Raw genomic sequence first — 26,560 nt, forward strand, 5'->3', positions numbered from 1 at the left:
AGATTGGCTTCTTTCCAAACTGAGGTGGTGGCATAATACCTCATTTTTGAGCCAGCAGCGCCTGCAGTTCCTTTTTGGACTCCTGTGATAAGAAAAACTACTGGCGGAAGTTAACTACTGAAGCCCCGACAGGTTGGTCAGACACCATTAGTAGTTATCCATGTGAGGGCTGGGATTTCCACATGGCAGGGAAGTGCAGCTGACCTTTCTGTTCCTCTCTGAGACTTACCAGCAGTCTCCTCCCTTCCTACCCTCTCTCAGCCCAAGCACCTCCTTCAGTGACACTAGAATTTGTGGCAATAAAAAGTAACTCTTCATTTCAACAACATTGGGAACTTTTGCTATAAAATGATGCAAATAACATTACATGGTCCTGCAATACTTAAAGTATCCTGGATCTCTGAGCTCTTGGATATGTGAATGAAGCAGCGTCTGAAGGGTATAATTGGTAGAAGTATGTCTTTATACAGTAGAATATATATACATATAATTTTGATTATTTTTTTATTGAACTATAGTTGATTTACAATATTATGTTTCAGGTGTACAGCAAATTGATTCAGTGATATAAGAATATATATATATATATATATATATAAAATGTATAGAGTAGAATTTAGTCACATGATCACTGATTACACTTGGAAGGACATAGAAACAAATGTAACCCATTAAAAAAAGAAATAGTACAAAGTAGTGAAACAAACGTAACCCATTAAAAAAAGAAATAGTACAAAGTAGTGAACTCCCTAAATGTACAGCTAGGAGAAAATCCCCCGAACTGGATTCAGTAATTGGAGGCTGGGACTCTCCACACAGGATAACATTTTGCTGATCTCTGAGCAGATGCAAGTAGTTCTCACTGACAGGACTTCTGACAGCCACAGCATCTTCAATTTAAAAAGAGGAAACCTGACAACATAAAAATCTAGATTGACTACATGGCCCACCCCAAGATTACTTGAGGCTTTTTTCTTCAGTTTCATTTGGCAGTTCATTTGACTCTTCTTTTGAATAAAATACTGAGGTTAGAGCTCCTTCTCTGAGTTTCTGGTGTGTGCTTTCATGAGGGATACTTGAAACCTGTCATTAGAAAGTTCCTGATACATCAGGCCATTACCATGTGTAAAGCTGATGAAAGCCACCTTTGATCTGTTTGTTTGCTTAAGTTTCTTCCATGAGAGGTAATTTTCTTACTAGCAGCCAGTTCAGGTTCTTTTCAAAGGTGTTAGACTCTCACACTCAAAGTTTCCTTTTAACAGAAACTCACCTGATTAATGATGATATTGAATAAAACTGTTTTCAGTGCAGGACATTACATAAATACAGGTTAATTATGATTAGTCATGTATATTTAATTGAATTTTATTGCCTTTATTTCCCTTTAGGTGTCTTACAAGATTTTAAGTAACTTTAGTGTTTGCCATCAGAAAAAAGTAGGAATAACCTGTGATATTTGGACTCTGATGTGGTTGGACCATCTCCCCTCATATCTATAGAAATTGGGTATTACCATTTTCCTCTAGTTTAGTGTATGGGAGGGAGAGTTTCATATCCTCCCTTTTCTCTTCATAAGGAAATGCAGCCTCAGGGTGATTCCGTATTCCAGGCAGTTCCCAGAATTCTGAACCATAAACTGAGCTTAGTTCCAAGTGAGGCTAACCATTTTCCAAGCAATAGAATTTTCATTAATTCAAGTAGTCTCAGTATAGCTATAAATGTTCTATAGCCACCATGTCTTTTACTTTTCAAATTACTTACACCATAAGTAAGGTAAGTCATCCTATTTAAACATATATTTATTAGGTCCTTCTGTGTACAGGGCAGTATGCCAGGTAATACAGGAATATTTACAGAAGTAGACGATATATTTCCTTCCGTATCCGTACATGGTACATTCCATGACGCACATTCAGTGCCATGAGGGAGAAGAGGGATGTGATCTATGTGGAGAATTTATTTGGTATTCAGGAATAAGAAAAGAGCAACTGGGCATGAGAAATGTCTTTTCTTCTTTAATGATTTTAAAGAACTCATTAATGGGGCATTCCCCACTGGAGATGTACTTAATGCAACCTACCTCAAGTGGGTGCTACAAAAAAATACATATATCAGAAGTCAGCTACGTTTATATCGTTTTTATTAATATATTTCATTTTCACTGTGTCGTTTTTAATTTTCATCTTATCTCTTTTTCTTTTAGACCTGGAATGGCCAAATATCAAGGTGAAGTTCACAGTTTGAAACTGGATGATGATTCAGTCATAGAAGGAGTAAGTGACCAAGTACTTGTGGCAGTTGTGGTCAGTTTCGCTTTGATTGCTACCCTGGTATATGCACTTTTCAGGTGAGACTAAAGGACAAAAGAATTTAAATAATACGTATTTCCAAGGGCCACTGACTTTCTGACTGCTTCTAGTAATGTTTAATACTTAATATTAAAAGCAAGTAATAAAGCTGATTCACTTTGTTATAAAGCAGAAACTAACCAAAAAAAAAAAAAAAGCAAATAATGAGTTCAGTGATTGTATGTATTTACTAAGGTATTTTATTTTCCACTAGGCTCTAAATGCTACTGTGTATTTTTCCCGGCATCAACTGTCTAGTCAAAAAAATTTAGATTTATCACCCATATTTTGAACAAAATGTTAATATTTTCTGTTGGAGGATCACAGTTTTAAAATGTAATTTTCATAATTGAATTCATCAACTTATAGGTGATATAATAGGTGCAAATATATTTTCAGTGTTTAAATGAAAAAAACTGGGACAAAAAAATCTTGGACAGTATGGAGGGATTAAGATTAGAATTAAAATTGCTGTTATGTAGGATTAAGTGAATTAATAAATATGAAACACTTAGAACATAGGGTTGTTGAGAGGATTAAAGGAATTAAAATATTTTTTAAAAATTACTGTTATAGAATTAGGAATACTATTTAAAGGTCTTAGATGTCTGTGTACCAATAAACAGAGATAAACTAGAAATTTAAGTATTAACACATGGAGATAAATAAAATTTTGTATATATTGTTGAAAACAGAAATGACAAAAGTATAAAGTAGAAAAGAGATTACAGTAATTCCAAAAAGTACAGATCTGTTAGTTTCTTATAAAAATTATAGAAAGGATTATTAAACAGAATATGAGCATTCTCTTTTACCTCTGCATGTTTAGTTTCTTATTAGGGTGACATTATCTTGATTTCAGTAGAGTATTTTACACAGTACCTGGTGATGCCCTTGTGGACATAGTGGGGAAATGATGACCAGATGATAGCAGATTTAAGTGAGTTTATAACTGGTTGACAGATCATTCCCAGAAGTGCTGACTAATGTTTTAGTGTAAGCCAAAAAAGAAGGACACTGAATTGTTGCAGGGCTCTGCTTCTGAGCCTGTTCTTCTCATTTCTGTTAGCAACTGGGATGAAGAAGACAAAAGAAGCACGTTTGTTAAATTGTCAGTTGGGATGGATAGCTAATGTATTGGTACAACAGAATCAAGATTTAAAAATGGGTCATCCCATACATCTGTGGTCAGCTGGTTTTTGACAATGGTGCCAAGACCTTTCAGTGGGGAAAGATTTCAACAAATGATGTTGGGACAACTGGATAGCCACATGCAAAAGAATAAAGTTGGACCCATACTACATCATATGCAAAATTTAACTCAAAATGGATCAAAGATTTAAATGTAAGGGCAAAATTATAAAACTCTTACAAGAAAACATAGGAGTAAATCATGAAGATTCTTAGATATGATGCCAAAAACATGATCAACAAAAGAAAGAATAGACAAATTGGAATTCATCAAAAGTAACAACTTTTTCTGCTTCAAAGAACTTCATCAAGACAGTGAAAAGTCATTTCACTGAATGGGAGAAAACATTTCAAGTCATATATCTGATCAGGCCCTTATATCTGAATACATAGAGAACCCAAAACTCAATAATAAAAAGATGAGTAACCCAATTAATAAATGGGCGAAGGACCAGAATAGACATTCCTCCAGAGATATACAAATGGCCCATAAGTACGTGAATAGATGCCTTAGTCATGACATTCTTAGTCATTCAGGGGAATGCAAATCAAAACCACAATGAGATACAGCTTCAAACCCACTGGGATGGCTAGGTCCAAAAAGTCAAATAATAACAATTGTTGAGGATATGGAGAAATTGGAACCCTCATACACTACTGGTAGGGGAGTTAAAATGGTGCAGCCACTTTGGAAAACTATCGGTTCCTCAAATGAGTAAACATAGTGTTACCATATATGCTAGCAATTTTATTCCTAAGTATATATACCCATGAGAAATGAAAGCATATCTCCACATAAGAACTTGTACAGGAATGTTTACAGCAGGATTATTCATAATAGCCAAAAGGTGGAAACAGATGAATGGATCCATCAATAGATGAATGGGTAAACAAAAGGTGGTATATCCATGCAATGGAATATTATTCAGCTTTAAAAAGGAATGACATACTGATGCACACATGCTACCTTATGGAGGAAACTTGAAAACATTGTGCTAAGTGAAATAAGCCAGACACAAAAGACCATATATTTGAGTCTGTTCTTATGTTCACAATCGGAAAATCCATAGAGATAGAAAGTAGGTTAGTGGTTGTATAGAACTGGAGTTGGAGATATGGGGGCAATAACTAAAGGGTACAGGGTTCTTTTTGAGGTGATGAAAATGTTCTAAAATTGACGGTGGTGATTAATTACACCTCAATCAAGCTGTTTTAAAAATGGGTCATGACTAGGCAAATACCAAAAAAAAAAATCTGCTCTTTACCTATTAAGAATGGGATGCAGATATGAATTTATTGTCATTTGAAAGTATCCATGATAAATTGTTGAGTGAGAATTAAGTAAAAGGCACATGACAAAACCATAGGTCAAGTAGCCCATTTTGTTTAAAATATTTTTATAAAATTAATTTTATTTAAAAATATTTTTCTTTTCCTTTATTTGTTTTTCTAATTTCTCTACTACGGATAATTATTACTTGTAAATAAAATATTTTTCCTCACAGACTGTAGTGATGTGAAGCCCAAAATAGAAGTTTCTATTAATAAGGCAATTGTATGTTGTAGATGCCAAAAACTTAACAGTATCAAGGTGTATTAATCAGAATAATCAGATAAAGGTCACATATAGATTATATTCAGTTTGGGTCAAGAATTTTAAATTGGAAAACATTCAGGGGAGGTTATCAAAATGGGTAAAGCTATGGAAACAAATCATATAAAAATGCCTGAAAGAACCGGGGCTATCCAGCTTAGGGGAAAAGACTGTAGGATGCAAAAGCTTTAAATACGATGAGAGCTTGTTTTGTTGAAGAAGAATTAGGTTAATTCTGTGTAGCTTCATGGAGAGAACTAGGGTGTAAAGGACAAAACCTACAGATTTTTCCTTCTTATGTAGTGAAGGACCCAGTTCTTCCCTACCGTTTCTCTCCTGTGTCTCCTTTGTATTTACACAGAACCCTTCACTTCTGGTCACCAAATGTGTGTGGGCTTTCCCCTCCAGGCAATTCTCCATGACACCAGCTGGGTGTCCCACAATTTAACTCAGTTCTGATACTGTCTGCCTGGAGATGGTGTCAGCTCCACAGGTTAAGGGCTCGGTCCCACAAGCCTGCTCGCCACCACACTTCATATGCCAACGGCACGTAGTCGGTCCCCAAGTCACCCCCAGCTTCTGTCTGATTTCTGTCCCCAGGTCATCCACAAGAAATCGGAGGTTCTCGTGACCCCCTCCTCAGGTTTGATTAATTTGCTAGAGCAGGTCACAGAACTCAGGGAAGCAGTTAGGTTTACCAGTTTATTAAAGGGTGTGATAAGGGATACAGATGCACAGCCAGATGAAGAGATGCATAGGGCGAGGTCCGGGGGGTCCTGAGTGCAGGAGCCTCTGTCCCCGTGGAGTTGGGGTGCGTCACCTTCCTGGTGTGGACGTGTTCACCCACCTGAAGCTCTCCGGACCGCACTGCTGGGATCTCATGGAGGCTCCCTCATGTAGGCGTCATCGATTATTCACTCTGTTTCTGGCCCCTCCTCTCTCTGGAGAATGGGGGCAGGGGTGGCGGATGCTGAACATTCCAAGCTTCTAATCAGGACTTTGTCCTTCCGGGGAGCAGCCCTCATCCAGGAGTCCACCCAGAGTCACCTCATTAGAGCAAAAGACACTCCTGTCACCCAGGAATTTACAAGGCCTTCAGGAACCCTGTGTGAGGGGCCAGGTCAAAGACCAAATCTTAGAATACAAGGTACTCCTAGTACTCTTATCACTTAGGAATTTGCAAGTGTTTCTGGAGCTCTGTGCCAGGAACCAGGAGCAGAGACCAATATCTATTAATATATATTTTCTATTATCTCATACCGGGCCAATAGGTGGAGCTAAATGATGAGATTTTGGCTTAACCTAAGATATAACTTTTCAAATGATATAAGGTGCTCCCCATTACGTGGATGTTGTCTTGAATCTGTCATATGATTGGATGGGAGGTCAGTTTAAGTTGCTGTCCAGCTGTTCAGATTCAAATTCAGTCGGCAATTGTCATCCTGCTACTTTAACTGAAGTATTCAATTAATGAGTTAGGGGAGGGGTAGCATGCGTACTAGAAGATTCAAACAAAGGAACTTTTTGTCTCTTTTCTGTAATTTCTTTGATGTCTGTAGTCATTATAATTCATCCTTTGTTTCTATTGTGGTAACATATCCATAACATAAAAGTTATCACTTTAAGTGTACAATTCATTGGCATTAAGTACATTCACAGTGTTATGTAACCATCACCACTGTTTATTTCCAGAACTTTCTCATCATCCAAAACAGAAACTCTACCAGTTAAATAATAACTCCTTATTTCTCCTCCCCCTGCTCCTGGTAACCTTTATTCCACCTTCTGCCTCGAGAAATTAGGCTATTCTAGGTACCTCATAAAGTGGAATTAGACTGTGTTTGTCCATTTGTGTCTGGCTTATTTCATTTAGCATTCTGGCATTTCCATTTAGTAACACATGCAAGGTTCATCCATGCTGTATCATCTACCAGAATTTCATTCCTTTTTATGGCTGAATAATATTCCATTGTATGACGAAATTGAGCTATTTGAAATGAGGTGGATAGACATAGAGTCTGTCATACAGAGTGAAGTAAGTCAGAAAGAGAAAGACAAATACCGTATGCTAACACATATATATGGAATTTAAGAAAAAAAAAATGTCATGAAGAACCTAGGGGTAAGGCAGGAATAAAGACACAGACCTACTAGAGAATGGACTTGAGGATATAGGGAGGGGGAAGGGTAAGCTGTGACAAAGCGAGAGAGAGGCATGGACGTATATACACTACCAAACGTAGCTAGTGGGAAGCAGCCGCATAGCACAGGGAGATCAGCTTGGTGCTCTGTGACCGCCTGGAGGGGTGGGATAGGGAGGGTGGGAGGGAGGGAGACACAAGAAGGAAGAGATATGGGAACATATGTATATGTATAACTGATTCACTTTGTTATAAAGCAGAAACTAACACACCATTGTAAAGCAATTATACTCCAATAAAGATGTAAAAATATGTATATATTCCATTGTATGTATATACCACATTTTGTTTATTCATCTGTTGATGGATATTTAGGTTGTTCCCACCTTTTGTCTATTTTGAATGGTACTCTGTGAACGTTGGGGTACAAGAATCTGAGTCCTTGCTTTCAACTGGAATTGCATGATCATGTGGTAATTCTGTGTGTAACTTTTTGAGGAACCTTCAGTCTGTTTTTCACAGCAGCTGCTCTGTTTTACAATCCCACCGGCAACGCACAATGGTTCTAATTTCTCTACATCCTGGCCAACAGTTGCTACTTCGTGTTTTTTTGATAGTCATCCTACTGGGTGTGAAGGGGTATCTCACTGGTTTTCATTTGCATTTCACTGATGACTAATGATGTTGAACATCATTTCATGTGCCTATTGGCCATCTGTATGACTTCTTTAGAGAAATGTCTATTCAAGTCCTTCGTGCATATTCGAATTAGGTTGTTTGCTTTTTTGTGTTTGAGTTATTTCTATATTCTATCTTAATCACCTATCAAATATATGATTTATAAATATTTTATTTCATTCTGTTGGTTGTCTTTTTATACTCTTGATAGTGTCCTTTGATGCACAGAATTTTTAAATTTTGATGAAGTCCAATTTATCTATTTTTTCATTTGTTGCCTGTGTTTTGGTGTCATGGTTAAGAAATCATTGCCAAATCCAAGGTCACAGAGATTTCCCTCTGTGTTTTTTTCTAAGATTTTTATAGTTGTAGCTCTTAAGTTTAGGTCTTCTATCCACTTTAAGTTAATTTTTGTATATGGTATGAGGTAAGGGTCTGACTTCATTATATTTGCATATGGATATCCAGTTTTTCCCGCACCATTTGTTGAAAAGACTGTCCTTACTCCACGGAAGGGTCTTGGCATCCTTGTCAAAAACCAATTGACCAGGGACTTCCCTGGTGCGCAGTGGTTGGGACTCTGTGCTCCCGATGCAGGGGGCCTGGGTTCGCTCCCTGGTCAGGGAACTAGATCCCACATGCATGCCGCTACTGGGAGTTTGCATGCCATAACTAAGGACCCTGCCTGCCGCAACCAAGACCTGGTGCAGCCAAATAAATAAGTAAATAAATATTTAAAAAAAAACAATTGACCATATATGTGAAAGTTTATTTCTGGTCTCTGGGGTCTATTCCATTGGTTTATACGTTTGTCCTTATTACCAGCACCACATTGTTTTTACTATAACTTTGTGGCAAGTTTTGAAATCAGGAAGTGTCTTACAACTTTGTTCTTCTCTTTCAAGATTATCTTGGCTATTTGGAGTCCCTTGAGATACCATATAAATTTTAGGATGGGTTTTTCTATTTCTGCAAAGAATGCTGTTGGGATTTTGAGAGGGGTTGCACTGAATCTGAAGATAGATCACTTTGGATAGTATTGACATCCTAACAATGTTGTCTTCCAATCTATGAACATGGGATGTCTTTCCATTTATTTGTGTCTTTAATATCTTTCAGCAATGTTTTGTAGTTATAATTAATTTCTTTTTAAATCTTTTCTATTTGGTCTTCCTTCTTAAGCCATTAATAATAGCTGCCATGTGTTGACATACCAGAAGCCAGTCAGAAGGGTCTGGTAGGCAGGTTAACCTGTGAACCACATGCTTGCGTATTTGTAAACTTTGATTGAAACTTCCTTGCCTGACCCACGCTTTGGGTATCATTGCTTTCCTCATATCAGAGGTTCCTGGCTCTTTTCCAGGGCTACATATAACTTAACTGGTTTGACAGTTTTGGTTTCTCTTTTCAGAGAACTTAGAAGGACCATAAATCGTTGATAAATACACTAACAACACATGTACTTCTGTTTCATAGCAGAGCCACTGTTTTCCTTGGCATCTCACTTTAGACCTGCTTAGTGTCAAATGCCATCATTTTCTCATAGCTAAGGTGATCATATTGATAAAGAACAAAAATTAAACCAAGTATATTTGAAGATCTAATTGGCTTTACTAAGCTATTCATGAATCAGGCAGCACCCCATCCAGCAAGTAGAGAGATATTTCCGGGAGTTGTATGAAATAGAAGGTTTTTATAGGCAGAAGGAGGGTGGGGCAAGGAAGTTATTAGCAAAAGAAAAGTTAGGATTGTTTCAGGCCAAGACTTCTTCTTCTGGGGGAAGGAAATGGCAGGGGTCTTATCATGCAGGCTACCTCCTTGGTACTGACCAGGAAACCCCAGATTGACCAATTCAGATCCCATTCCTGGGGAAGGTGGGAGCTGCAGTTGGGCCAGGTGTGAAGTCTCGATTTGGTGTCATAGGCTTTAGCACAGGTGATGCCATTTGAGGCCTGAGGTTTTCTCTATAACAGTATGTTCCTGATCTTCTAATCTAGCTTGCAATCTATCTTGATTCGATTTCTAGATTCTTGGTTCTGTACTCAAAGTTGCCAGTCACAATTAGCTACCTGAGCTACAGGCCATGTTTAGCATCTTGGGCTGTTTGTTCTTGTTCTTTGGCTATACTTTGACTTTTCTAATATTCTACTATCAGATTTAAGAATTTTATATCTTCTCTTTTATGGAAAGAGACCAAAAGAAACCAAAAGAGACCAAAAGAAAGACCTTCCAGTCACATGGTTTACATCAATCCTCAGAAAACCATGACTGTTTTTTTCCAATGAAAAGGGAATGGTTTTTCATTGTCAAAGAGCTGAGAATTTCCAGTTAGCTGGGTGTTTCCTGGTGTGTAAATAGGCTGGTTCCTGGGCTGTTCCTTGATAGATTGTTTTTCCCGTAGAGTAGCTTTCTTTCACTGATTCATTTATTCAGTCATAAGAACGTAACATTTTAAAATAAATAATCCACCAAAATTTAAGGTGTTAAACAGAATTCAAGTAGTTTCATTACATTTATGTTGAGCTTCTGATTAGATATTTGACTTTAAATTGTTTTTATGTTGTCTCTGAACTAATGGTTATATTTTTTCGGCTTTCTTTTCTAAAATTTAAATTTTTTACTAAAAGTTAAATAACCCTGGGATGGATTTCTTTAATTTTCCTTATCCCATTAGAATATTGATTTAGAATTCTTATTGCTATGCTATATTGGGTCAGCTAGAGAGTAAAGGCTCTTCTATAGATTAATAACACCAACACTGAGTAGACTTAAAATATTGCTGTTAAAGAGATTTAGGTTTAGAAAAAACTTCTATAGCCAAATGAAACTAAACTGATTCAGATGTAAATCTTCACCCCTGAGCCTACCAACCTAACCACTGCTTCTAGTTTTCAGTCCTCACTTCATGCATCCCATCCTTTTATATGGACCTCTAACTTCCTGCCTTTGATTCTTCATTTTAATTGTTAATGTTAAGAGATTAGTGGTATCATAGGTTTGGGCTTTTCTACATTATACATTTTAGGTTTTGTTTTTCTCTGTCCCTCTCACCTCATAGGTGAAAAGTTGGGAGAAGGACCTAATTAGATGTAGAAAAGTGTTCAAATACATAATAATACAAGAAATCTTACAAAAGAAATAAACGTGTTATATTATATGTAAGTCTGAAATTACATTCAATCCCCAAGGTACTAGGCCTCTGGATTTCATCATTTGCCAGTTAAACCTGAAATGAGCCGATAATCAGTGATCTCAGAATAGCCTAGAATGTTCAGTCCTACAGTTGGAGTACAGTTGTAGGCCATCATTTACACTTCTTATGTTGCTAGTAGTCTAGGTCAAAAATTAGACCCATAAGGAAAATGGATTCATCTAACAATATTTTATATTAAAACCGTATTATAATTTATTCAGCAGAAATGCACATCAAAACATTCACCCAGAAAACCAAGAGCTAGTACGGGTGCTTCGGGAACAACTTCAAACAGAACAGGTACTGTTGTGATATAAATCTGTGCATTTGTATGAAGAGTAGATGTTATCACTCCCCTTGCATAAGAAATTGCGATGATATATCAATAAATTCCTTTTCGGAAGCATGTGCTTCTTTCCTGCTTGGAGTTACCTTTATTATTCTATTGATTGTACATTTTCAGATTAAGCAAATGACTAGTCTTAATCTAATTAAGATGTTTTCATGAATTTAGTTTTAACTTGCTTTAAAAGACAACAGTTTTCCTATTATTTACTTGTGAGGAAATAATTACTGTCTAATTGGCTTTAATGAAATGTAGTGGAAAAACTACTCTTTCTAAAATATATTCCCGGGCTTCCCTGGTGGTGCAGTGGTTAGAAATCCGCCTGCCAATGCGGGGGACACGGGTTCGAGCCCTTGTCCAGGAGGATCCCACATGCCACGGAGCAACTAAGCCCATGTGCCACAACTACTGAGCCTGCGCTCTAGAGCCTGCGAGCCACAACTACTGAAGCCTGCGCACCTAGAGCCCGTGCTCCACAACAAGAGAAGCCACCGCAATGAGAAGCCTGTGCACCACAATGAAGAGTAGCCCCCGCTCGCAGCAACTAAAGAAAGCCCATGTGCAGCAACGAAGACCCAATGCAGCCAAAAATAAATAAATAAATTTAAAAAATAAATAAATAAAGGTATATTCCCCTAAGACCTTCAAAGAAATGACTATAAGGGATGGCTTTTTTTCCTTTTCTTTTTCTTCAGTGATCAAAGTTGTTAAAACTACTTAGGCAAAGAAGAAAACTTTTCTCCTCTGCCTCTTCTTTGCTTTTAACCATGTGGATTCCCTAAAAGCCAGAAATGTAATATATTTTATGAAAGCTGGATTAAGTAGGACATTGTATACCTTCATGCTGAGATACCTAATATCAAAAAAAAATTAAAAATTGTCTACCCACCAGTCAAATTTTAATTCCAAAGAGGGTTTTTATGATTTATCCATTCACCAAATATTTATTGAACATCTACCATATGTCAGACATTGTTCTGGGCATTGAGAATTCATTTGTGAACTAAACAGACAAGAATTCTTGCTTCATAGAACTTAAACTCACTGATTCAAAAATAGTTTAAGCATATTAGTGGTACTGTGTTCCAGAGCTCTTGTTATCAATAATTCATGCTGGCCTGGTGTTTTATAATTTACAAAGGGATTTCACATACAACTATCTCATAATCTTCAGACACGTAACGACTATCAGGAATGTATGAATGAAACAGATGTTAAAAATAGAAGAAAGTTAACACCTGGGGAGTAGTTTGACATTTCTTATTTTCAGCTAATGAATGCATGAGCTCAGCCTGTATTACCCAGAATAACTTACTCTTTCTAATAGAGTAACTCCTGAGTTAATTGGCTTTTTATCTTTAGATATATCTTTTTATCTTTATCTTTAGACTGTGTTCAGGAAGGAAGGTAGAGACCATGCAGTTTAGGCAGAACAACACTGGAGCCTCATAAGTTTCTCAAACTTGTAAGACCTTAACTAGTGCACATCTAAAATTTGAGGATTACACAGTCCTGACTGTATTGTTAAGTACCTTTTAGCATGAAGATGAATTTTGAAAAGACTGTGTGTGTTGTGTCTCAATATGCACTTGTCTTCTCACCAGGATGCACCTGCTGCTGCCCGACAGCAGTTCTACACTGACATGTACTGTCCGATCTGTTTACATCAAGCTTCCCTCCCTGTTGAAACAAACTGTGGACATCTCTTTTGTGGTAAGCAAACAATGCTGTTCTTGGTAAAAGTGACTATTCAGACCAAGACCCGTGTGTGTGCACAAGCCAGATTCCTAATTTTCTCTCTGTCACGTTTTGTATTTTGTGAGTGGGGCAGATTGCTTCTGCGATCCTGCTCTTGTTGTCAGCCACTTTTATTTAGTGTCCGTAGTTCAAAGATTAAAAAGACTAGTTATTCAACCCCCCAATAAACAGAAACGTGTTTCTTTGAATAGTGAGTTAAGGATATCTGTACCATGAGGGAGTCACTGAATTCCTCATTTTCATTGCTTTCTGGTGGTTTCATTTATTACTCCTCCTTCCCAAGGCAGCAGGGTTCTTCTCCCAAGGACCTTGCCCGAGACCTTCCCTTGGCTCTGCCACCTCTTTTTCACTCTGAGTCGGTGCAGAAGTTCTTACCTCTCTTCCTCTGGGACTTCCAGAGGCTTGGGAACCCTAGAACACGTAGAGGGACGAGAAGGGACGTTGATGTCGCACTTAGTGTCAGGAAGGGGTGCTGTCCACCCCGGGCATCTCCTGACCTTCCAGGAGGAGTCACAGAGAGTGATGGGACATACCGCATAGCCACTGCTGGCTGTGGTCACGTGAGATTGGCAGGAGTCAGTTATTATGGGCCTGCTGTGTGCTGGACGCAACATACTCCATCTCATCCCAGCTCACAGGTGAGGAACCCTGAGGCTCAGCAGTGCTAAGAAATTTTACAAAGGGCAGCCCAGCTGCAGACGGACAGAGCTAGGTTTTAAACCCGGGTCTGACTTCACAGCCTGTGCGCAGTTCTGTTGAGCTGGCCAAAAAGTTCGTTCGGGGTTTCCCGTAAGATGTTACCAAAAACCCAAACGAATTTTTTGGCCAACCCAATACTATGTGAACGGTGGTTTATACAACTACTCTCTCCTTAAGGTTTATCTCATCATGAGACCTATTTTTTATTGGTAGTATTTCTTTCCCTTCGAACAGCTGTATGCAAGATAGGGTGCTAATTGCTCCCAAACTGTACTGATTTAACATGTAGCATACAGTGATTTGTACTTTGCTTTCTCCCCTTTGTATCTTTTGTCTAAGAGTCAGAATTCCAAGGTATACAGTGTTACTGTTCATGCTGTTGGGGGTGAAATAAAGTATCTGGAATCCATTCCATGCTATGCAGGGTTTTCTATACCTTGTGCCCATTTAGTCAGCACTGACCAATCCCATCATTGCCTCATCCATGAATTTCAACCTCTTCCTTCTGGTTTTTGTCTAAGTAACTAACAAATTACAAAGCACTATTTCAGTGTCTATCCTTAATTATCTGTTGGAAGTGCTAGTGAGCAGCCAAATAATGAAAGATCAGGTGCTGGGCTAGGGGATTAAATGGCCATCAGAGAAAGCAGACGTTCCCCCTCAAACCTCTGGCCGACGTTCCTTATCGATTGTGGACTTGCTCTGGGTCTGGCTGTACCTTGGCCGTCCCCTAGCACAGCACCCGAGGCAGGGGTTGGGAATCAGTGAGGTCTGGCAGGCTGGGCGAAGTCTATTTGCCAGCCCAGGCTTAGGTGATGCACTGTGTGGATAACCCAGTCAGGTGAGAGATGGCTGTGCTGTGCTCTTGGTTTTACCTCTGGGTCTGGGGTAATAGGGTAGATTCCTTCCGATATCCTGCTCTTCTTGTCGGGACACTTTTATTTACTGTCTGTAGCTTCAAAGGTTAAAAAAAAAACAAACTAGTTATTCAGCTTCTTAATAAATAGAAATGTGTTTCTTTGAACAGTAGTTCAAGGATACTGATACCATGTATATGGAGAGCATTTCAGCTTAGCTCCATGTGTGGAACTACAGTTCTGTTCCTTTACAGCAAGTCAAGAATGACAGCAGCAACAGACTTCACCTAACTTGCATTTGTAACCCACATTACTTTATTTAATTCCCCGGCAGTCTTATGAGGCCTTATTCTCATTTTACAAATAGACAGATCTAGAGAGATTGTGCCCCGGATTCAAGTCATTGAGCCATCTCTCCCGCCATCCTAGTTAAGGGAAAGCATCAGGCACATCACAGCAGATGTGTATGAACTGAAGTGTTTGATTTGCTGGACCATAGTTTTCCAGTGCAGGCAAGTGGCCACTACATAATTTGCAAACCAAGGACACCTATACTCCAATCTGTGGAAAAAGTTACGGAATTAAATAAATTAACGTATGTCAAAACACAGTGGACTTTTGGGTGAAAAGGTAGTAGGTAGATCTAAGGCATCATTACAGATGGTAATAATACTAACATATTTACGCTCAGTTTTGCTTTCATATGGTTTCTATATGAAATTAAGACTGCTCAAAGTATTTAGTAAATATTATCGAATTAACACAGCACCCTGAGAGCAGGAAAAGATATCAGATACAGATGGTTTAGCTTTTTAAACTTGTCTTTAAATCATCGAACCAGTTTTTCCCCACAGTCACTAATGGTCAGGTTGGGCGGCCTTGGCTTCAGCCAGTGGCCTGCTCACCAGTGGCCTCGTGTACCATTATTTCTGCCTCTGGGATTTGTTCCTGCCATCGCAAAACCCATAGTGTCCTCGCTCCTGTCTTCTGCCTGTCTAATCTTACCATCCCTACAAAGTTGGGTTCAAATTCTGTACACCTTTTGTACTGAAATTTAATATTACACACTTCAAGATGTAACTACCTTCTGAGTCATGTAAGTATGTTACCTTGGTCCCCTCAATTTGATCGAAGGAGCCAGGAAGCAGTTAGTTCAGATTCACAGTGGAACCTGGATGATCCGAGAAATGGGGGCCTGCAGAGAAGAAACTGAATTGGCTCCTTAAACATCAGCCAGTATTTAAAAATACTCCTTCTTCATTTGTTACTGGTCTGAACTTTAGTGCCTATACACTTAGTGCACCTACCACCACTTTTTAAGGTCTGTAAATCCTCTCTCTAGGCTGTGTTTACCTGTTTCACTGCTCATCAGTGCCTTCAAGAAGAAAAATCAAATCCGTCCAGTACAAAAGTTGATTCAGTTACTTAACTGGATTATGAACTTTGTTAGGGCAGGAAGCATGAAATCTTTGTATCCTTCGGCTCCTTTGTGCATACTACCTAATTACTATTATTGACACTTAAGTGACTTGGTTTTCTAAACTTTTAAAAAAATGGAAGTTGTGTTTCTGTAACATATATATCAAATTTGCAACAGAAAATTTATAGTGTGATTTGTTGGTTGTCATATGTACAGTAATGTTCAATTACTGTTTTATTTATTCACATAGGAAATGCAGTATTTTCTGTTAAGCCTGATAGCATTGAAGCAGTTAATGCATGCTTGCTTTTGATTGTAAAAATGCTTGTATCTTAACGGGTAGTTTAAATTAAAATATTTTTCAGTGGCTTGGAATTGTTATTAGATTTGAATTTGCCTTAAGACTTGGTTGGATAAAGTAAAAAACATTTTAAAATAGGTGATGCTGATAAACTATTTCAAATATATGAAACTTTCCCAGGATATATGGACTTAACATCATCAATATTAATGTTTTCTTCCCATTAGGTACCTGCATTGTGGCGTACTGGCGATACGGTTCATGGCTTGGGGCAATCAGTTGTCCAATCTGTAGACAAACGGTAATGTTTGTGCCCAGAAAACATCATTTATACTAGCTCATTTTGTAAATTTTTATAGTTTCTGTATCTAACTCTTGAATTCTTTTTATGTTTTTAGCAGAACTTCATTTATCCAAAGCTTCTCTGATGTTTCTCCATTATTTTAATGTCTTTAAGACACCTCAAAAAAAAGGGAATTCCCTTTGATATCCCTTCAGTCATAGTGAAAAACAGCTGGTACATGAACCCTTCCCCAAATCCTAATAAGTCTTTGTTGTAACACCAGCAAGGGAACAACTGAACTGGCAATCAGGCTTAAGCAAATATGCTCTGCATAGACTTCTTTTGAAAAAAAAAGTTTTTCAGTTGTACTTTCTTTCTAACCTGCCCATCTGTGGTGAGGGTCCAGACAGCTTTAAATGACGAACAATGCCTTTGAGAAATGTCTCTTGTGGAGCCGTGGCCACGTCGCATCACCCAGAGCAGATTAGCCTGTTACATCAGTACAGATGCTGCCTCCGAGGGACGCAGTGAGGTTTTACACACGCGTGTCGGAGACTGAAGTGTCAGTACGCTACCAAACGGCTCAATTTCTTCGACAAAATGGAGAAACAAAATTTTGTTTCGTTTGAAAAATCTGAGAAACTGATATTTGTAGTTTTTAAGTTAATAAATATAGCCAAATGGGATGTTCTATTCACTTTTCAGAATTTCCTTTATATTTATATTATTCTTTTCATTTAAAATATATGCCTGTCTGATAATGACTCATGATCAGGTACACAGACAGCCTCTCCTTGGGAAGTCTTCCAGTGCAAACGGACGTCCCGACCAGGATGGAGAGCTTCCAAGTCAGGATGCTGAATTGAGTGCACGCATTTACTTTTGCTCCCTCTGGCAACCCCACCGAAACAGGAAAGGCGTAAACCCACAGGGACCACAAAGTAAAATAAGATTAGAGAAGGCACAACAGTTGTTCAAAAATTCTTTGTAAAATATAACTGACGTACAGAAAAGCACACAAAATAAAGAGGTACAGCTTGCTGACTTGTCACAAAGCAACACCTGAGTAGCCACCACTCAGATGAAGAAACAGAAACTGGCCACAGCCCCAGAAGCCTCCTCAGGACCCCTTCCAAATCTCCCCCCCTTCCTTCCTCTCCTAGAGGTAGCTACTATTTGACTGTTATGATAAGCATTTCCTTGATTTTCTTTACAGTTTTATTACCTTAGCATGCTCCTCTAAAGATTACTGATCAGTTTTGCCTAATTTGGGGACTGTATATAAATAAAACCATATAGTGTGCACTGTTAAATACATATACACATACACAGAAATGCACACACGTGTGTGTACCTTTCAGCCATTGTTCTCGCTTATCCACTTCCCCCACTGCTGCCTTTTTTGGTTGGAGAGAGGAAGGTTCAAGGCTTTCTCTTCTTTCCTTCTTGCTTCTATCGATACATCCCCAGATTCTGCCTCTTTCACACTTTTTACCACATGGTTAGGAGGAAGATCATTTTTTGGTACCACCTCTCCAGCTGATTTGATGTGTGACACAAGGCAGTTGGCCCTGAAGCTTATTTGCCAGTGCCACCTCTCATCTTTAGCTCTCTGCCAGCAACACAGAGACCAGGCCGAAGGTCTTGCCGTAAACAGTTAGTTCCACCACCTGCCCCTCTTTCTGGCACTGCCTGTGGCTTTTCATAGGGCATATGCGTATTAGCAGGTGGTATCCTTTGGACCACACATAAATTGGCTAGAGGCGAGAAAGGTGGAGATAAACTTGTGGGTTCCCTAACTGCAGTGCGTTCCCACTGCAGTTCATCTACCTGCCCCCCCACCGCCTGCTTCACTGGGAACAGTGTGCAGGCTGCTGCCTGTGGCTGGGACATGGTCACCACGTCTCCCGTGGGCGCGCACACTGACACGCCAGCGGTCCTACCACGTCCCTAGGGTGAGTGCAAGTGTCAAGCTTTCTGGACACCCCAGACAGAGGAAGTCCTTCTTCTCCAGCATCACTATAACGCCTACCCCAGTGCCTTATAACGGGCTGTTGAACACGTCTCCCTCCCTTTCTATCCTGGGGATTGTGATCACCAAGGCGCGAGGCCACGTTGTCCTTTTTTTGTACGTCTAGCACTTAGCGCAGTGCCTGGCCCACGTACATGGTCAGTTAACATTTAGTGAAAGAATTCATCTTTATGAACAAATTTGTGAAGAGATGGCTGTACCTGCCGTTCCTACCACTGCTGCTCTTAGGCACTCCTGTGTTTGGCTGTTTGGGAAGCACCTGAACAGTGGGGTCCTGGTTTTACAGCTGAGCTGAGGGTCAAAACAACAGCGAGATGATTTAAACCCAAATCTATCACGGCTCCTTCCCATATTTGTCTCTTTGTACAGTGGCCATTTCTATAGGAGGTGTTATATTTTTAAATATACTTGTTTTTCGAGGTACCGTCATCTTCAGATTACCCGAGTATAGACCAGGAACATTTGTGTATCCTCCTCAGCTCCGCCATGGAGGAATCAGGGTTAAATGTATTATGTTATATAACAGTATCAAGAATTACCTTTTTGATGGTAGTAGAGATGGGTGCTTGAGAGCTGGTTCCTGCAATAACTTCATCTCTGTGTGATGCTGGTAGCATTCAAAGATCATTCAGATACCAGAGAGGATAAGGAATCATGATTTTAATCAAAAAAGAAAGCCCTAATTTTCCTCTCTCAATGTGATATGTCACTTTGCTCCTGAATATTTTCTCATCATTCTTATATCCTCAAATGTCTGTTAGCCCAAACAGAGAACTACTAACTTGATCCCTGGTGTGGATTGAAAAGTACTTAAACCAGTGCCCATTTTATTTTACAGTTCAAATAACATTTTGAATGGATTTTATTGTAAGGAAGCAGTAGCTTACTTTTCTCTCCTGTGTCGCCTTTGTTAAAAGAAATGAGCGAAATCTAAATTCAGAAGCTTTTCTCATTCTATTGAATAATAACACAAAATGAAAAAAATTAATGCTGCAGAAAGATGTAACAATTCTTTTTTTCTGTAAATCTACAGGTAACTTTACTGCTAACAGTATTTGGTGAAAATGACCAGTCTCAGGATGCTGTATCATTGCATCAAGATATTAATGATTATAACCGGAGATTCTCAGGGCAGCCCAGATCTGTAAGTAATGTTGTAGTGGGTGCAAAGTTAGAGTGTGATGGTACTTCTCTTTTGTAAAGTGAGATTTACCAACAAATAGTCAATGTGAAAAGTCTGTGTGTGTTACGTGAAGTCTTTACTTTTCATTGTTGCTGTCATTCACTGAGTTACAGCTTTCCCAAGGACTACAGTTTTCTATCTTTTAAAAAATGGCATTATTAAACTCTTTATGAAAGTGATACCAGCAAAAAAAAGCAATAGAAAAACATTGGAGGGAAAGGTAAAATTATTGACTCCTACATGATTCTAAAATAGGGTTTGTCTTACGGGAAACTTACAACTGAGAACTTCTGGAGGGAGTTTTACCATTGTGTTTTACTCTATTTTACCCTGACCCCATTTGAATTTGTTCCCTTAAGTAACCCTAAGTGTTGGGGGTTTTGTATGTCAGGTATTCAAAAGCATTCTATTTTTAAAGAGCACATTAATTCTACAGTTGCCCCTCCTCCCCCAAAAGGCATTTGATAGATTAAAAACCCACACTTTACTGACTCATCCCAGTTTTCTCAAAATTTCACAAAGAATTCTAGAAGTGTATGACTAAATATGTACTTGAAAACCCAGAACACACTCAGTACAAATTTGTACTGGAAGCCCAGACTCTGCTCCACGCTCTAGGCTCTGACGTCCACTTGCTCAGGGTACATCCCACTGGCGCGTTCCTGGCGTCTCGGACACGAGATGTGACAGGCACAACACTGACCCGATCCCTCCTTACCTCAGCCTTACTCAGCTCAGTGCTGATGTCCTCTTCTCCCTCATTCCCCTTCTCTGATCTGTAAAGAAGTCCTAACGTGTCTTTTCTCTCTTTCTGGGGATGCTGTCATTTCTGCCTCATAACAAGTCCTGTGTCTGTAGCCATCAGACTAGGCCAGGCCACCACCATCTCTTGCTTAGGACAACTGCAGTGGCCTCTTCACTCGGATCTTTTCCTCTGCACAGCAGCCCGAGTAATATTTTGAAAACATAAGTAAGACCACGATGCTCTTGTGTTTTGAAACGTCTGAATTTCTGGAATAATGTCCCAACTCCTGGCTGTGGCTTTCAAGGCCCTGCATGGCCTGGTGCCCCCTCCCCTTCCTCGGGATGCGGCTCTCAGAACACGCTCCTGGCCTTCCCACCTTCGTGCCTCACTCGTGCCATTTCCTCTGCTCGGAATGCTTGTCCCGCTGCTCGCCTCCTGGCTGACTTCCTCATCCTTCAGGTCGGTCCTAGTATATCTCCCTCGGAGAGGGTGTCCCCAATCAACCAGGGCAGTCTCTCTCATTGCCCTCCGACCTTGTTCATTACCGTTCTCTCAGGAGACGGAAAGCTTCATGAGGGCGAGGACCATGTATATTTAGTCACTACTATGGTCTCAGTGTCTGGAATACAGTAGGCCTTAATGCTTGTAGAATTTATGGTTATCCTTAAGATAGAAATGATACTCCTCCTCCCAGCCAAGAATATAAGCTGTTAAAATGCTTCTGTATTACACAACTGCGTAGACTTGGGCTCCCTCGTACATGCTGTTCCTCATTCTGGGACGTCAGGTACGTTTAAAGGCATTCAGTTTCGCCTGCTGTGGATGGTGACAGGCAAAACTTTTAGTGACAAGAAAAGCTTGACCTGGTCCCTGTTGCCCTCCGTGGTTCTTTGGGAGCCTCTTCTGCTGTTTCTGATCCGGCAGTTTTCTTATGTATCCTCCAGGGGCATCTTAGGACGATTCTTTGAAAATCAGTTTCAAATTCAAGAACTCCCACTGAACTTAAAAAAATCATTTTAAGATGTTCATTCGTATTTTAAGGTGTGAAGCATACCATTTGCTCAGTTATTTTGTGTGCATCAGATATATACTTAATGAATAAGAAAGCTTGGTATGTGATGAAATTAAATATAATAAAGACATTTAGGTTTTACTTTGATATTCTACCCCAGAGTTAGAGTCAGACTGTGATTAGTACACAAACATTGCTCAATAACCCATTCCATGTTTCTTGTCTAATCACTACAGATTTTGTATAAACAGCACCGTATGAGAACTGAACAAAATAGCCCTGATAAAGGACAGAACAGTATTCAAAAGACATACTGGCTGGTCATTAGAATATCTTAAGTAATTTACCATAGACCCTGTGAAAGCTGTATAGCTGTTTTGCTTTAAGTATTAGTTTCTTCCACAGAGAACAGAAAATCAGCATGAGGAGTGATTCTAAAAAGACCATTTTTGTTCTTTTGTGATCCGTTTTCCAAAAGGAGTTACAAGATTCTCTTTGTCTGGTGGGGTTTTTAAAACCGTTTTCTCATTGCTTGCTCAGTTCTTCCCATCTTCGTCTCCCTCTCAACTTATTCGGCATTTGCTGGACAAAATACATACTTAGAGTTGGATTTGTGATATTTATACAGATTGTTAAAAACAGCTGAACTGGCACTGGAATGACCACAGGAAGTGATTTACTTCCTCTGGCCAGTTTCTCTTGCATCTCCCAACCCCTGAGAAGTAAGACCTCAAAGAAGTTAGGTTCAGGAGTCGTCACGGTGCCTCATTACTGCACGCGGCCTTATGGTCATGCAGTCAGCTAAGAGCTATGCAGAGGAAGTGAGAAGTTTCCAGTCAGAAACGAAACTGACTTGCTCAAGGTCATACAAATAGATACTGGTACTGTCTTATTTTAAAAAAAAGACTTTATTTAGATGTAATTTACACACCATATAGTACCCCTGTTTAAAGTATACAATTCAGTGGGTTTTAGTATATATTTACAAAGTAAATATAATCTAATTATTAGTCTGTATATATTCAGAAACCATAATCATTTCCAGAAAGGGTAGGGCCTGGCATTTCAAAAATTTTTGTGGCAATTAATAATTCACTTAGGGCTTCCCTGGTGGCGCAGTGGTTGAGAGTCTGCCTGCCGATGCAGGGGACACGGGTTCGTGCCCCGGTCCGGGAAGATCCCACATGCTGCAGAGCAGCTGGGCCCGTGGGCCGTGGCCGCTGAGCCTGCGCATCCGGAGCCTGTGCTCTGCAACGGAAGAGGCCACAGCGGTGAGAGGCCTGCGTACCGAAGGAAAAAAAAAAATTTCACTTAAACTCAAGCTAAGCAGAATAAACATCCTAAGAAGGAAATCAGTTTCGTTGCTATTCTTAGATGGTCAAAGCCGTCAAAGTTGATGTGTCTGTATATACTTACTTATATATTCTATATATGTATATACTTACATATTGTCTGGCAATTTATCAAGGTCTTTTATAACAGTATCTCTTCTAGTTCTTAATAGTCCTTGTGGCACATACTCAATTAGTTGTTGACTTATCTCTAGTAGGTTAAACAACTTTCCCCAAGATCACTTGGCTAATAAGTGGTGTGTCCAACTTTAAAGCTGAGACTTGAGCTCAAGCCTCAGTCTAGTTCAGTACACTGCGTTCTTTGTTGGTTTGTTTTACTAACTCAAATTAGAAATAACTTGAGTTTTGTATTACTATATCCTGTGTTTCAAATTTGTTGATATTTTAGTTACTTTTCAATTATCTGCAATAAGACCTATTTTATAAGAACCTAGTAATCAAAGAACTATTTTTAAATAAAATGTGTAACTAGAAAATATGGTGTTCAGTGAATACATGAAACTCCTTCATTCATGTTAACTGAGTTTATCTGCACGTTGTAAGAAAATTATATTATTTTTAAGTCTAACACACTAGATACCAAATCACAGTATTTGTTCTTCCCCTACCAGATTATGGAAAGAATTATGGACCTACCCACTTTACTGAGGCATGCATTCAGGGAGGTGTTTTCGGTCGGAGGCCTTTTCTGGATGTTCCGTATCAGGATAATACTTTGTTTAATGGGGGCTTTTTTCTACCTTATATCGCCTCTAGATTTTGTGCCTGAAGCCCTGTTTGGAATTCTAGGCTTTCTCGATGATTTCTTTGTCGTATTTTTGTTGCTCATCTACATCTCTATTATGTACCGAGAAGTAGTAACACAGAGACTCAACAGATGAGAAAATGAGTGCACTAAAATATTTGAGCCAATGTGTAAAATCAAACAAAAGGACCATGGCAGTTTAAAGCATTTGAATATTATCTTACAAGTTTAAAACCACTGTATGACAAACATTTGATTGTCATTTGCAAATGCCTAGCAATATATGACTGGAATTTTTACATGTTGCAGGTCCCAATAGTAAGGTTAGAATTATAGTGATTTACAACTGTATCTTCATTCTGTGTTGTCTATAAAGTTGTGGAAAAATATGGAATTATATAAAATGGGATGCTTCTATATCTTCTCCCCCACCAAACTATTCAGGTTAACTGGATGTATAGTAAGGTGTTGTCAAATGTACAGTTCATCCAATTCATCCTTCTCGGGGAGTACCCACATGATAATATATTGCTGTGAGACTCACCTAAGTATTTTGGTTACAATAAAATATTGTACAATATTGGGGAAAAATCAGTGTTTCTTTGAGTAGCTAGGTTTTGTTCATTTGGAGCAGTTCTGCTTTTCCATTCTGATAGAATTCTTTGCTACCAGCTGAAGGGGAAAGAAGAAACTTGAACTTTGTTAATTTGATTTTATATTCTGGTTTACAGAACACTTCCTTAAGTGACAGGAGAATTAACAAGTTGTGAGACATTGGACTCCAGCCAGCACTCTTGATATTCTCAGTTATGGCATTTCAGTAAGAGTTTGGTCCTTTTATAGGAACAGTATATAAAAGTTACTTGTAAAGGGAATTTTTGTTTCAGGAACCTGGGTGATACTGCAGACACATAACAGTTTGGTACATTCCTGAGGAAGGTGGTTCTCCGTAGCTGTGAGCATCAAAGACCTGAGGAGGGTACTAGGAACACTAAATTTGACAAGAGAAGTTACTGGTGAGCTATAGCGACAGAATGTACAGATCTGGTTAGTTTTCTCTTGTCAGAACACTTCTGTAATACTGTCCCTAGATGACAGAATATAGCCCAGATTCATCAGGCCTTGTGCAGAATGAGATGATTCAGCAGGAACGTTATCTTGGTTTTTGGATGACTACAGCATAAGTACTTAACGCTCTTTTATGCAATTTTCTGTTTGAGAAGAATCAAAACCGCAAGTATTATGAAATCTTAACTCCCTCAGCTGGCACTGCCCTTGAGTGACCTGGACAGCAGGGTAGTCACTGATCCCCAGGGCTCAGGCAGTGTCAGCTCTGCGCCTGGCAGCCACTGCTAGTCATCCTGTCCACCCATGTATCAGTGAGCCTCACTGTCAGTCTTCCAGGTGAATCAGAGGCCATCAACTGATGAGATGCTGAATGATACATCAGTAGTGTCTTGTAATTTGGGCCTAAGACAAAGCTGCTGCTTGTCACAGAGAAAAACAAAATCCTTAAGTATAGCACATTGTAATTAAAGCGATTTCTTGCATACCATTCATTTAATCCTCAAGAGAGTTAGGTGAAGAAGACAGGGCATTACCTTCCTTTTCATAGATGAAATCCCTGACGTGGATGAAACGGCTTTTTTTTGTCTGAAGCCATGCACAGATAAGTGACCGAACTGGTATTAGACTCCTAGGACTCCTACATGGGGAGAAACTGGGATCCTTTGGAAGACTTTTGGAACATACCGGAGTAGGACAGCTTGGGTTCTCCTAAGAACAAAGGTTTAGAAAGATTACATATCAAGACTCCATGAATCCTGATTCACCATGTCCAAATCAAACTTCTCATAGGGTGGCACACTTCATAGGAAAACGTTTCAGCTGCAGTCACTAACTTGAGAAGCTAATAAGTAGGAGTTCTTTACACCACCATTTATCAGTCTCGAAACGCATTGCCTACCAATTATAAATTTGGTGTGGGGCTACAGCAAAGCCATTTTTGAAAGGTTTTAATTTTCTGTGCATGTGTTCTGCTTCAAGTGTCACACTTACAGTACTTTTATTGTAATATTTGGAATTCCTTCTAAGACTTTCCTGGTAGAGGCGTATTGTACCAACTTTTGTAACATACAAAAACACTGTATGAAGTCTTACTAAGTTGAAAAGGGAATATGCTGTCTTCTCAGAAGTTTAGACCTGTTTACTATGTCATCTTTATTGATCAGTGATAATAAATGTAGAAGGGATCCGAGAGTATTTAAAGCAAGTAGAGTCAATCAGTGTTTTAAATTTTTAAACATCATAGTAATACTTCTGTGATTCAGAGTTAGAGCATATAAATCAAAGTAACAGTTTGGATTTTCGTAAACAACAATATTGTAACTTTCAAAAAACAGATGGTCCAGCCCCAGGAGCAGATAACTTGGGCAGCTCTGTGGGGAGGGAGACAGAGGAAACAGTTGTTCTAACTGTCCACTAGAACAGTGGTTCCAGCTGCTACAGTTCTCAGCACTGAAAGTAACATGGGAAGAAAGGACTGTGCTGGTCCCTCTGGCTGTGCGGATACCTACCTCACAGAGCTGTTTCAGAGGACTGACAGTTTGGTTCAAACCTTGTGATTTAAGAGTTTGTCAAGCAGTGACTCTTTTGAATAAAAGCAACATATCCAAAATTAAA

At 39.1% G+C, this 26,560-nt stretch overlaps 1 protein-coding gene across 4 annotated transcripts; it reads left to right on the forward strand.

The window, feature by feature from the left end:
- Positions 1–26,560, forward strand: RNF170 (ring finger protein 170). 4 transcript variants are annotated; one of them, XM_024765018.1, is made up of 7 exons: positions 1–132; positions 2,204–2,347; positions 11,367–11,445; positions 13,096–13,204; positions 16,754–16,827; positions 19,875–19,985; positions 23,745–26,560. In XM_024765018.1, the coding sequence occupies exons 2-7, from the start codon at positions 2,211–2,213 to the stop codon at positions 24,012–24,014; spliced, it is 780 nt and encodes a 259-aa protein (XP_024620786.1). In that variant the 5' UTR covers positions 1–132; positions 2,204–2,210; the 3' UTR covers positions 24,015–26,560. The 4 variants fall into 4 exon arrangements, with proteins under 4 accessions (XP_024620786.1, XP_024620787.1, XP_024620788.1 ...); XM_024765019.1 differs by having other exon boundaries at positions 11,370–11,445; XM_024765020.1 differs by having other exon boundaries at positions 7–132; positions 2,204–2,273.

The sequence above is a fragment of the Neophocaena asiaeorientalis genome, unplaced genomic scaffold, assembly GCF_003031525.2.
Source record: "Neophocaena asiaeorientalis asiaeorientalis breed wild unplaced genomic scaffold, Neophocaena_asiaeorientalis_V1.1 scaffold14, whole genome shotgun sequence".
In the NCBI taxonomy this organism is placed as follows: Eukaryota; Metazoa; Chordata; class Mammalia; order Artiodactyla; family Phocoenidae; genus Neophocaena; species Neophocaena asiaeorientalis.

Coding starts and splice junctions, on each gene's coding strand:
- RNF170 (XM_024765018.1), top strand. CDS start 2,211: ATGGCCAAATATCAAGGTGAAGTTCACAGTTTGAAACTGGATGATGAT. Junction 16,828..19,874: donor GTCCAATCTGTAGACAAACG/GTAATGTTTGTG, acceptor GTAAATCTACAG/GTAACTTTACTGCTAACAGT. Junction 19,986..23,744: donor TCTCAGGGCAGCCCAGATCT/GTAAGTAATGTT, acceptor TTCCCCTACCAG/ATTATGGAAAGAATTATGGA.